A 14,134-nucleotide genomic window follows, 5' to 3' on the forward strand; every position below is an offset into this window, starting at 1 on the left:
TTCTTTTAGAAAAAAATCTTTGAGATGCTTCAAAATACCACACTTTAGTAATAAAGAATTTCTATTTGTATACAAAATGACTTTTTCCACTACCAGGGATAGAACCTATTAAACATATTTTCTTGCACATATGCTATTGGTCCTTTATACAGGCACATGTTGTAATACAAAATACTTTCTTGTGTGTGTACTCACCTGATCAGAAAATAGGCCACTGTTGTCTGCAAGGTATTTACTGAAGGGGTTAGGTTCATAAACTTCTTCTTCCTTTCTCAGAAATAGTTTGGATTTTACAGGTACTGGGCGAATTACTCCAGGCTTAGTCTTCATGAAGGAGAAATGTTTTTAAAATAGAGAGGGAGGAAAACATTATTAAATTGAGTAAATATAATTATTGTTGTTACCCAAATGTTCTCACAAATATTTTCTTTAGAAATTTGAAATAATTTAAAATAATGGATAAAACAGCTTAGAAATTATATTATTTTAACAATGTAGCTAAAATTAAATATCAATATAATTCTTAACCAATTATAATCAATTAGTTCATTGATATCAGTAGCAAGTAAGTCATAAAGATCTCCTATCATGGTAAAATTGCAAAACCACACCAATCATGTTCCTTTACCCTTTGTTTCATAACTGGTTTTTGTTGTTGTTGTTTGTTTGTTTCTTATTTGTTTTGGTTTTTTGCGTGTGCCTGTTCTGCAACATACAGTATACGTGTAGAGGACCTTAGAAAGTTCACCCATGCTATGTAGAAGCCACACGCATATTATATATGGTTGCACTATGTCTAGATGGAGAATAGAATGTGATAGAGAGATCTCTATTACCTGAAATTATTTTGTGTCAATGCTGGAGCTGTAGCACGCCCTGATTCAACTTCAACAACTGAACTACTGAAATGGAGAAGAAATCTGAAGCCACATCTCAAAGAGGAAAGCCCTGAGAGTGAATGCTAAAGCATTCATGCAACCGCCAGGCTTCCTGTCCCTTTGTCCCGTAGGACTACCCTCTCTGTGTACATCTGATAGACTTTGTATCGGAATAGCCTGAACTAACACATCAATCACTGTGAACTCATAAAACTGTAGTCAATGACAATACAAGAGGGGGTTCCTTTCACTTGGGGCAATTTCTAAATGTTTCACAAAGTGAAAAGTCTTGTCACAACTGTCAAATATCACAAAATGATTGATATGTTTTGAAACCATGCCAAGTAAAAATCCAATAAAAAGAAGTTGTGCCACTCTTTGAGCATTTCTCTGCAATCATTCTTCTCAACCCCGTCCCTACTGGAAAACTGTAAATTAGCCCTGCCTAGTCAAACCTGGCGTTCACAAGCTAAGCCTTAAGAAACCACATCTCTCTCTCTGCTCCATGAAGCACTTGATGTGTTTTGAGTCTTGAGTAAACGTCGCTCTCCAATACTTTTTTTCCAGTTGCCATTTCCCTCATTGTTTTCAATATATACACCAAGTGGGGAACTACAGATTGAGAAAGTGTTTTCCTTCTCCAAGCTAAGAAATTGCAGTGATTTAAGAAACTGATTTATCTCCAGAGAGAGAGAAAAAAAAGGAGCCAGAAGTATCCAGTTATTTAAAAATTGTGAGAACAGTATTCCCTAAGTGAACAGCATAAGAACACCACTCAAGCAGTCTCCAATTCTACTGCCTGGTGTCCAGGCCATGACACCTTGTTGTACATATGCCTCTCCTTTCCCTTGAGATGCCCTGCTAATTCCTCCTTCCTTCTTTTCCTATTGCTATACTTTCTTCATGAAATCAATATAGGAAATCAAGACAACCTTGCAGGTACTCACAGCAAACTGGAACTTCAGGAGTTTAAACCAGGTGTCAGCCTGCAGAGAGGAGAACACTGCCTAGCATTATTTGATAGGGTAAAGGATCTCGGTGCCAAAGAAACACAGCTGTCTCATTTCCTGTATTGCAAGCAGATGTTTTGAGTTATATTGTCATAAAGCCCATCTGACTTGTAAGCACCTTTGAGGATGAGATCAGAAAAGAGACTGTCTGTGGCCAGTGAGATGGGTCAGAGAGTAAAGGATGTAGCTGTTTAGCCAGACAACCTAAATACAACCCACAAAACCCACATGATAGACGTTAACTACTGACTCCTATCAGTTGTCCTCTGTTTTCTGCAGTACGTGTGCGTGTGCACATGCGCGCGCGCACACACACACACACACACACACACACACACACACACACACACTAAAATTTAAAAGAAAGGAAGGAAACTTTGCAAGGTGTGAAATCTTAAGTGCAATACATTTGGCATCAGTCGGTTGCCTCGCATTGCTTCTCTGCCAAGCTTTCTGTTCTTTACTTTCTATGTGCCTTCTGGATATGGTGCCCTTCTAACATCTAGATGATTCCTGAGTATTATTTCCTCTTTCCTCTGTGCTATAAGGTTTTTCCACTTTTCATTATTATTAAAACCTTAATCTCAGACTTTGTCTATCCAAAGTATCTGAGTCCTCCCTGTTCTTCATTACTAAACTGGTTTTCACAGATTGCTCTTTCTTAAACTGTGAATTGCCTCTTTCTTTGTTTTTAATTTTGCTTCTGTGCAATGTGTTGGTATAATTATCAATATTTCAAAGCCATGAGTGCAAACCACAGGGAGGGGTAAATAGACAGAGATTGTCTTTGATAGTGTTCATGTTTCCTATCATATGACCTTTCTCATAGATTCCAATCTTTCTTACTATTGGTCAGTTTGAAATTCTAATCAAGTTGAGGCTGGCCCCATGCCTTCTGTTTTTGTTCTACACACTTGGCAGCCAGTTTCAAAGCCTTGTGACCATTTTGGGAGCTAAAGAACACCTCATTCTTCAGAAACTTTGAATCCATAGCGCATCTACATGAGAACACTGAGGTTATACACTGATTTTCCACAAACAAGCTTTCAAGACAGAAAGTCAGAAGTCTTTCATTTAATACGTGAACCAAGATCTAATAGGTCAGATAGTCCAATGATCAAGTTTGTGATTTTCATTGACCTTGTACCTTGGAGACAGAGAAAACAGGAGAGAGAAACTTAAAGTTTAAATCATCTGCTTTCCCATAATATCAAACTAATAGTGAAATCTTTTCATTTAAATTTATTTAATCTCTTAATTTATACTGCCAGCCTGCTTTTGAACCATCATTGCATCATTCTATGTTATTTTCCCCTTTTTTCTCACTAGATCTTCTAAATATTCTTGAAACATTATGAAACCCCATGTTTTCCAGTTCTGGGGTGTGTGTGGGTATGTGTGTGTGTGTATACACATATGTACATATATATTACTTTCCTCTTTCTACACACACACACACACACCTCAATGAGTCTAAAACTTTCACTCTCTAGATTTGATTAACAATCGATTCCCAAAGCATGATATCAGGATGAAGGGAGTATCAGGACACACATTTCTGAAATGCAGGTATTAGACTATATAATCTTGGAAAATTATTTTATATATCAAGCCCCCTGAAGTGTTATAATTCTCATCCTTAACTATGTCCTTTCATAATGGGTAGTGGCTTATATTCCTAATGTCCCTGTCACTTCAGGAATGACACCACATATTACTATGTCAGCCTTATTTCAGTGTAATCAGATCCATCATCCACGTGTAGTTTCAATGTGTGCCTTTAACATACATGATGCAGCAAGAGCTAATGTGGACACGCAGGAGGCTCTTCCACAATGTTCTTCCTAATATGTTGTTTCTTTACATCAAATGGTCATGAGATTGATACTTTCTCAACATGAAATTACAGCAGAAAGTAAACTAATTGTTCCACCCAAAAAGTCTCCTAATGCCTTACCACTCAGAATAGAACTCATCATAGATGGAGTTTCTGTTCTACCTGGTCCCACAGCCATTTAGTCACAAATAAACACACAGTGGCTTATATTAACTATAAACTGCTTGTCCAATGGTTCAGGCTTCTTATTGGCTCTCTCCCTGCTAATTATTAACCCATTTTTATTCATCTATGTATCTATCTCCATGTGATCCTGGTTTACTGAAGAATGCCTGGGGGTCCTATCTTCCCTGTAGTTCCATGGCATCTCTCTGGAGACTCTCTGTGTTCCTCTTCCCAGAATTCTCGTAGTTGGTTACCCTACCTATACTTCCTGCCTGGCTACATCCTGTCTGCTCATTGGTCAAAACAGCTTTATTCATCAACCAAAATGAGAAACATATTCACAGTAAACAGAAGGACATCTCCCATCAGCGCATAGACTGGCAGGTGTGAGCATTGTCTAAGAACCTATCACATGGGATAGACGTTAGTGCCATTCTTGACATATGAACTGCAGACTCTAAAAGATCCCTAGATAATGTGTGTGTGCAATGTAAAAGCTACAAGGCTTAGACTAGAGCTTCTTCAAATGAGCTTCTCAGATGGGGCTGGCTTCACCATTCCAGACACATTTGTTTATGAGGGCTTTTTGTCTCCTGTGGAAGAAGAGCAGGCCATTCTTTATACATTTCCCATCTCTGTTTTCACTTTGCTCAAAGTAATCCATTATCCTTGAACATCAAGCAAGATTTCTCTTGAAGGATTTCCTTAATTTTTGCAAATCTAATTTGTAAGACTGTGTGCAAACAAATATGAAGAAAATTAGATGAACCACATAAGAAAAGTCCATAAAAAGTGAGTTACTGTAAGACTGTCACTGTCCAACAACTTAATCAATCCACAGAGGGCTTCTTGTCACTTGTAAACCCCATAGAATAACCAGACTAGATAGATAGACACAAATCACCACAGTTATGTCAGAAAATGAGATTCTGTAAATTTGTGTCTGGAATAAGTGGAAAAATTGAAAGGACCATTTCACACAGTTAATGCCCAGAACACTGGAAGAACAGAGTCTCCAGATGGAGAGTTAGCTAATGCAATGAGATGACTGAGAAACTCTGAAGATGCCTCTATCTGAGGCTATTGGGGCCTATTCTGTCAAATGAGACCTCTACCAAAACTGTAGTGTCTATGATGATGGATACACCTCCTAACTCAAGATCCATAACTTAGTCAAGCAAGTCACATCATGTCACTCAGCTTCCAAATAATGCCACTCACTTCCATATCAAATCATGCCAAGTGATCTTTTAAAAGTTCCTTTGCCATTCCCACTGCAAAGATCTCATGATGCCTGGTCATCCTGTGTTCAGCTAGCTTTCTTCCTTTCCACCTTGTCCTCTGCTGCTATACCTATCAAACCTACACACTCACTCAGGCTCCCCGCTATGACTCATTGGAACTCACCCACTGTGAACCTCCTCCAGGAGTTTTCACTTGTTCTGTATTATATGTGGATTTCCTTTCAAGTATATACTCAGACATTACCTTATCAGAGAGGTATTTCCTAATCATCCATGCAAAATGTTCATGTCTACCACCCTGTAACATGTATCACCATCTGACATCCACATGTGTGCTTGTTGTTGTGCTCTATCTACTACAACACAAGCTCCATGAGGACAGAGATCTCTGAAGACCTGAATTTGGTTCCCCAGAACACACACAAAATTGTAATCATGGTTACCTACACACTTGTAATCCAAGTTAAAGGATGTGGAGACAGGAGGATCCCTGAAACTTGCTGTCTAACCGGTCTAGCCTAATCAGTGAGCTTAAGGCCAGAGAGAACTCTTATCTCAAATATGTGGCTGCATTCTTGAGAATTACATCTGTGGTGTCCCACTGGCCTCAATATGCATATACATACACCTATATACACACCACCCCACAGTATGTGCTCGAGGGCTCAATGTGGGGAGTGGATGAAGTCCTGAGTGAATGTGTATTGTTGACAAGAGCATAAACCATGTTAAGGACCCTGATACCTCAGACCCATCACCCCCAGGTCAGACTCAGAGGAATGGTAAGACCTTTCCTGGGTTCAAGTATGGATGTTAACAACATGTGCAGAAAATATCCACTGCAGCTTCCTCCTCCAGGGTGACTACAGCTATGACTGCTCCTCTCAGGGTCTTCTACCAAGACTATCCAGCCTGCCCCTTCCTCCTCTGTGCTGAGATAGAAACATAAATACACCGAGTTTCCAGGCTGCTTCTTCAAGTCTCCATCAGACTGTATGGCACTCAATCCCAGGTTTTCCTTATGTATACCTGTTATTTCTTCATTTCCTGTCAGATCAATCCCAAAGCCAAAGCCATGCAGGTTATAGCACCTATACACGCACTAATTGTTTTAAAAATATATAATGATGTCACTATTTCTGGAAAATACAAATGAGGAGTGGGGTAGAACTTGGATCACATCACACTGTGTTGTTATACTTCTATGATAAAAAATTCTGATGCAAAGAATAGAGGTGCGGGAGTTCCCTATTATGATTCTTTTGGGCATGGGGATTGCTGAAAGACATTAGTCTAAGGCTGCTATTTATTTGTGTGTACAATCTATCACATGTAAATTTTTACCTGAACACTGTTACTAGGGCACATAAAATTGGATTTTCTTCAGCCTTGAGAACTTATAATCATAATTTTGTGACAGCAAGTTGATGCTGCCTCTGGCTATAGACCAAAGTTGGAGATTTACTGCCAGCAATGACATAGCAAATTTGTTGCCAACATTTTAAAATGATGGCTTCTTAGAGCAACATCTTTCCTAAATTAGTAACTTCAACAAATCCGATGATAGGTTGCCTGTAGCTACAGTAGTAAATTATACAGTGATATGATGGGAAACAAAAATCAAAAAGGGAACCAGTTTTCAAGCCTATTATCTCATGTTTCTGAATCATAAGATTTACACAACGGTGCATAACAAACACTGTGAACCTGCTAGAACCTCAACTGACTTGACGGATCAAAACATTTTAGTGACCTGATTGTTACTTGTTTCTGTTTGCTTCTGTCTTTTCACCACTCAGGAGTTGATTTGTTCCCATGGAAACTTTGTAGCAAAAAATCTTGTAAGAATCCAAAATTATCCACAATATAAAATTGTAGATAAAAGAGGCATTATCTAATTTATTTATGTAACAGTTCATTCATTCGATCAGTGAATGGTAACTGACTCTGTCCCATTAGCAATAATATGTACTTGAGACTAATACTTATGCACATTTTCCCTTCAAATAAGTATCTCAGATCTCAATCAAAATCTTCTAGAATATGATAAACCTCCTGAGAATGAAAAGCTGCTCATTTTTATGCTATGAGACCACTGAGGCGGCACAGGGTGATTATGGGGTCTAATGGGATGAGACGAATGACAGAATTATGAAAAGAAAAAATAAAAGAATTTTGAATTTATATATGATGTCAACTGCAAATAACCTAGACAACTCATGAGGATATATACTTAATGGGCTTTTCTTTTTAAAAGTTTTATAACTAACATAGCCGCTGTATGAAACTAAACACAGGAATTCGATAATTATAAAGCACATCCAGTGGTGGCTCAAGAACTGTTTTGTGGAATATACACAATACAGACTGAGCTATTTTGATGGAAATGGAAAGACAATAGCATGAGTCATGGCTCAGGAGGGGTACATGGTGAATGCTGTAACTCCTAAGTATGCTATGTCAAGGCAAACTGGTCAAGGAGAAACTATCTTTGAGCTTAAAGAAGACATCAGTTCTACACAAAAGCCTTTCTAAACAACAGGGACTTAAGGGTCCTCAGGAAGCTGAGTCATGCCCGGTAAAGCAGGATACAGCAGCTGGCACTCGGGACCAGAAACAAAGTAACCCCAGCTTAAGGCTCTTCTTTATTCTGTTCAAGTAAGCTGCCTTTGCTTTTACTTCTATGGGGCCATGTGGTTTATTTCCGAAACCTCTCATGGTCTCCGCTGCAGATTCAGCAGCCCATCCTGAACAACATTCAGTGTTTTGCAATGACATGGAATTCCAAGAGCAAAAGAACCAGCTGTCATCTAACCCACATTTCCCTCATAAAATAAAAATAAATAAATAAACAAGCATAAATAGACAAGCAGATCTTACCCATCTTGTCCAAACTCAACTGTTTCCCAAGCAGAGAAAAGAGGACAAACTGATCTTTGTTAATACTGAGATGGTCCAGTTCCAGAACTAGGAGAGCATCATCAAAGCTTCAAACTGAGAGCCAGAGATTTCCGTTTCCTCCTGTTCCTTTTGATATGCTACAGGAAGTACTAACTAGTTTGCTGCCGTGTCCCTCTTTCCCCTACTCCATCTGCCCTCACCCTGTCTATACTTCTTCATAAAGTCATCATATTTAACAGACAATGCAAAATTTCAGGATGAGCCAGACCATGGTGGTAGTCAATGGAGATAACAGCTCTCCAGAGACCTATTTCCCAATTCACTCAACTGAGGTTTCTTAAGCCTCCTGAACAATAATTCCTTTTGAAAACCATGCAGAACAAGGATAAACATTAATACTATGATCTTAGTTGGTCTAATTAAACTCTTGCAGCTTCCACTTCACTACTTATAAAAATGGCTTCTCATGTCTTTTGATAATCTAGGGTTTTAGAGTATAATAATAATATCTTCATTTTCTACAGGACCATACCAAAAGTAGCTTGTGTTGCTATATAAATCTGATAAAAATCCCTTCAAGCTGGTACAGTACTTATTCCAACTCCCACTTAGAATGGAAGTTGTTAACTATTGTGCTGGTGGTTAATAGAGTAGAAGCTAATATTAATTTCTCAAGTTCAATATTACATTATTTGGCTGCAGAAAAAACAATGGAAACAACATGCATAGCATGAATGCATGCATGGGCACATACAACACACACACAAATACACACTGCTTGTGTTTTGAAGTGCTGTGGGATGGACATGAGTTTTGTGGATGATAGACAAGTATTTCACCATTGAGCTAGTCCCTAAATCCAGAATGCAAATATTTTAAGAGCTGAAGTCATGACTTTTGGAGATGCATACTTGTAATGACAACAAGTAAGTAGATAGGCCAACTTGAAATTTTTTAAAGCATGAAATTACTTTATCATTTAAAAGTCAAATCTCTACAGTTGAGATTGATATTAAACTTGTGACAGTATGATAATTTGACAAATATTTTCACTTAAATAACCTTACAATATTCCTGTCCTATAGTTGAGTCAAATGATTATCACAATAACTGCTTATTTTATTCTTGAGTGATAGATTTATTTATATAATTTAACTCTAATGTGCATTATTTTCTAAGAATCATTATGTGCTAGACAAAACACACATACACATATAGACAGATATATATGCAATTACCTTTTATATCCTCACTACATATACATTATAAACACATAAATATTAATTCATAAAATATATATTTTTTACAAAATTTTTCCTATGTACTCTCATTGTCTTAATTGAGTCCCAAAAGTGTTGATCATGGAATAGGATGGTAAAATTTTTATGTAAATGAAAAAGTATAATCAGAAATAATGTCACTGAAAAAGAAGATATTATATGTATATATTTGGGCTATACATTATATTATATGTAAAACATTGGGCTATGTTAAATAAGTGTTAGAAGATGAAATCAAAGTGTTTTGACTGAATAATTATGTCATTCCAATACTTTCATGATTTGCTTGATAGTAAAATCTTCGCAAAAGCACCTACACCTCAGAAGGAATCACAAATTAAAACTTCGTTAAGACATACTTTGGACTCCTTAAAGAACTGGATTAATTAAATGCAAAGACATCTGCATTAAGCCAAAGCAATGTTTTTCATTTCTCTTACAGAACACAAACACATAAATGCAGGCTATTTTAATAGATTTTTAAAGTGGTTTTTATTTTATTTGTAACTTGTTCATACTATACCTCATTTTATGAAACTGATACTTAAATGTGTGTATTTTTATGTATTCATTCAAAATGGAATGTTTAATAGCATGTGTGTGTGGCTTACAAATCTACATGCATGCTTTTTATCAATCAACACCTAAAATATACTTTTTGTATGCTAGGGTGAATGAATTTCCACATGGGCATGGTCAAACCACTATTGACTTCCAAACATTACTCTCAAGAAACAAATGGAATTATTTTAAAAATGAAAAGCACTATAATATTTCCTGATCTTAAGTGGGAACTAGCCAACTTTATAATGTAATTACAATGTCTGTTTCCATGGTAACCACTTCATTCACTGTGACTGTAAGCACTGATTCTATCCTGGCAGGACTTGGACAGTGTATGACTGAAGATTCTGGTTGTCCTGTTGAATTTACAAAGGAGATAGTCTCCTTCATCCCCACATACCCAGAAGCCACTCCATATTATCTGTTTTGATCTCCTTGAAATATTTTTGGATCCCTTTCATGAAGAAGTGATCTCCTTTGTAAATTCAAATCTTATTTTCTTCTGATTAAATTCAATCTCTTGTAACATTACTGCTCAGAGTTAGGAGTAGTTTCTGTCTAAAAGTTTTCTTATGCATTAGTCACCTAAAAAGCAGCCATCACGTGGCTCTACTAAAACATCAATAAATTTTGTTAGACAAGCGAGCAAACTTATTATCTCTTCACTTTCTCTCAGCTGAAGTTGTCTTAAGAACTAAGAGTATTCAAAGAAGGTAAATAACTTAGAACAAGATACATACCAGTTGACTCTCAGATGCTGTAGAGGATGATAATAAAAGATTTGCCTGAAAATGTAAATATGATAGATATTAGTGAAATTAAAGCATGACACCCAGAAATGGTTCTTTTGAGCAATGTGGCACACATCCTCTGCATTTTAGTTTACATAATAGGGTGTATGCTGTTTGTCTTTGTGTCTTAATAGTATAAGCACTCCCACATAATAGCAACAACTCTTCAAGGTTAGATAGTATCATATTTGTTCAATCCATATTTTATTTAAACATGATCTGTTGTTGATATTTATGTTTACTTACACCAAAATAAAAAACAGATTTATATTAAGAGAAAAGTGTAACAAGACTCCCAGGAATTGGGAATGGAAATAATTTGCTTCCATAATTCTTTCAAGAGTTTCCAAAATTCTTTAGAGAGCTTGTTGACATTATATCTTGGTCATTGGTTCCCGTATTTCACTCCTTTAGCCTGGTGGTCAGATCTTTACAGTCAGCTAGTATTTTACACTTTTCTTAGTAATATTATGTACTTTGCAGTGCTGTGCCTGGACGCTAGGGATGATAGGGGTGCATCCAGTGGAGGAAAAATAAAAGATGATGTTAAAGGAAGACTACAATGAAACTTCATTCAGGCTGAGAATATGAGTCACCAGCTTCACTGTCTAGGGCTATAGTTACAAATCGCATGTTCTTCAAAACTACTAAATTCTAGTTTTAAAATACTTATCACATACAAAAAATATAATTTGGTAGGGAGATACATATTATGCTTATTTTATCAAAGTTTTTATAATGCATGCACAGATGAGACATCACACAATTTTTCATGAATATAAAGTATTTGTCAATTAAAGATAAGTTAATTTTTATAAAACAGTAGAGCACATTTCCAGTTAAGTTGCATTTCTAACATCAAAGAAATTCTGTTCGTTATATGTTTGGTTGGTTGGTTGGTTTTATTTGGAGTGTGTTGTTTGTTTTATAGGGTCTCATTACAGCCCAAAGTGAGCTCAACCTCATGCCCTTCCTGCCTCAGCCTCTAAGTGCTGACAATGGATGTGCCATCACTCCTTTCTTACAACCAGGTTATATAGGAACAAAAAGAGTGAAGACTACAAAGTGGAAATGTGAGCGTCTGAAAGACAAATGGCTGTCGAGGGCCCCAGCTATACTAGCCAGCTTCGCAGAAACTCATTTTGCTTTCCAAAGACATAATATCAAGACCACAAAGTGCCACCAGACTCTTGACGCTGTCTAGAGTTCCATTTCCTCAGAACCCCTATGGGAGAAACTTTAAAATTGTATCTTCTCATGAATATAAGACATAGAACCTCGTTGTAATTTCTACTCCTCCACCAGCCCTTTTCATACACAAATACACTGGGGAAGCTCATCCAAACAGGAGGAAGAATACATGAAAGAGATTTGTAGAGTGACATTTCTTGCCTTTGTTGTGTACAACTGTTCTGTAACTCCTCAACCTCTGTCCTTGTCCTCTGGGAGCAGATGAGGACCCTGAGTGAGATTTAAGTCTCTCTTTCTCCTAAAATATATGTCTGATACTGAGCAGCACCTGAGTCACTCCAAGCATAGCAACACCTCCAAGCATAGCAACAAGAAGAATGTGTGAGCTGCATAAATGAGAGAAGATGACCTTTATTTGAATATCCGTGTATAAAGTGGAAAATATTCTCAGTAAGGTTTGACACATTTTTCAATATATTGTGATATTTAGGAATCAATATTCTCCCACTGTAATGACATTTTTCTGTCCCTTGAGCTCATTAAAATGAGATTTTACCTATAAACTATCATATAGTTAATAAGGCTGTACCATTTTTTATGGAACTTAAAAGTAATTCATGAAATGTGAAAAGTTCATGAAATAAGTTCTATCAAATAGAATGTTACTCCAAAACCAAGGGTTTCTGATAAATTCATTCAAAGCACAAATATTCGATTTTCTAAGATTGAATTTTACTGAGAATTCATGTTGTGATTTTAAAATTACATGAATGGCGTCCTTAAAAATTATTTAAGGCAAATGCAAAGCAGAGAAAAATTATCTTCCAAATCCAAAAGACTGAATGGCAACTGAAACAGTGTTTTAATATAAAACTCATTATTTCACACAAAGTAAAGAAACTGTCACAAAATTCAGGCTAGGATGCCTCTCAGTGGTAAAGCAATGATCTACCATGTACAAGTACCTTGGTTCAATTACCAGCACTAGAAGAAGACGGGGTGGTACTGAAAATTTTGTCATAATAAAACTGACCTCATAGGACTCATCGATGGTTCAAATGAGCTAGTAACATTTGTTTGCTGCTAGCTATTATTGTGAATTTAGTATTTGTTTAAACGTTTAATGAAATATTATTGATAAACTGATCTATTTGATCATTAAAAAGACCTAACATTACATTTCAATATGTTAGTATCCTTATTTTGTTTCTATTACATTTAAAAATATCTCAGCTAAATTACCTCACATAACCTTTAATTCAGGCATACCTTGGGAGAAGCAATACTAAAACTATAATTAATATAAACAAATGTAAGTATCATTGACCCAGACTGATCCTAAAACAGACTACAAACAATAGTAAGACATTCAGTAAAAAAAGAAATCTAAAGGGACATTATTGTCTACTGATCTCATCGTAGAAATTTAAGAAAAACATTGCATGAAAGAAAGACACCATGTGGCAGGGTTCAAGAAGAGGGATTTTTTTATTAGGGAAAGGGATAATAAAAAGGGGAAAGGGGGGTGGAGATTGGCCTTTGGGGATAGGAGTAGCAGGAGAGAGGAGAGAAGGACAGAGAGAGGGGAAGGAAGGGAGGAAGGGACTGAGGGAAGGAGGTACAGATAGACAGAGAGAGGAAGAGAAAGGAAGAGACAGAGAGAAGGATGGGAGGTGGACAGGGCCTTTTTAAAGGTAACATAGTGAATGTGCACAGGTGGTGCTCTTAGTGGCTGCGGCTAAGGGCCTATCCTGTCAGAACCCCAAGGACAGGCCAGTGCAGATGCCTGAATACTAGCACTCATGCCTTCTCTCCCTCCATTCCTTTATCTTATTTCCTTCCTTTTTCTTCCTTCCCCTCTGTCCCTTTTCCTCCTCTTGTTCTCCACCATTTTCTTTCTCTCTTTCTGAGAAGGAAACCTTCTACACGAGACCTACACAGAATAATCATTCATAAAACCCTTATTATTTAGGCAACCTATTACTATTATCACAGGAGAACTGAAAATCCCATGAGCATATTAACATGCTGATACACCAGAAAGTTCCTGCTCTGTCTCTTTTAGTATCATTCAGTTGTCTGGCCATTTCTCCCCTCTCTGTATAAGAAAGTGGGTGACTCATTTGATGTTTTAGTGATCTTCTGTGATCTCTATTGGCATTTACATCTCAGAAGTGAGGACCCTGCCACCTTGCTCACTTCACTCACACCAGTGACCCCTCAATGATTTGTACGTGGTAGATGTCCAATAAATATTTGTCAAATCAGTGAAG

General features: G+C 37.0%; 1 protein-coding gene across 36 annotated transcripts in view; it reads right to left on the minus strand.

Moving 5' to 3' along the window:
• The window catches only part of LOC101837871 (muscular LMNA interacting protein), a 248,602-nt gene that overhangs the window by 61,321 nt on the left and 173,147 nt on the right, over positions 1–14,134 (minus strand). For 24 of the 36 annotated variants that reach the window (XM_040740387.1, XM_040740375.1, XM_040740380.1 and 21 more), the window contains 3 exons: positions 10,620–10,664; positions 1,826–1,864; positions 196–324 (listed from right to left, as the gene is read on the minus strand). In XM_040740387.1, coding sequence (XP_040596321.1) covers positions 196–324; positions 1,826–1,864; positions 10,620–10,664 — 213 coding nt within the window. The remainder of the gene's footprint in view (positions 1–195; positions 325–1,825; positions 1,865–10,619; positions 10,665–14,134) is intronic. The other 12 variants (XM_040740396.1, XM_040740403.1, XM_040740386.1 and 9 more) reach the window with 1 other exon arrangement.

This window comes from Mesocricetus auratus, unplaced genomic scaffold (genome assembly GCF_017639785.1).
Source record: "Mesocricetus auratus isolate SY011 unplaced genomic scaffold, BCM_Maur_2.0 Super-Scaffold_100691, whole genome shotgun sequence".
Classification (NCBI taxonomy): domain Eukaryota; kingdom Metazoa; phylum Chordata; class Mammalia; order Rodentia; family Cricetidae; genus Mesocricetus; species Mesocricetus auratus.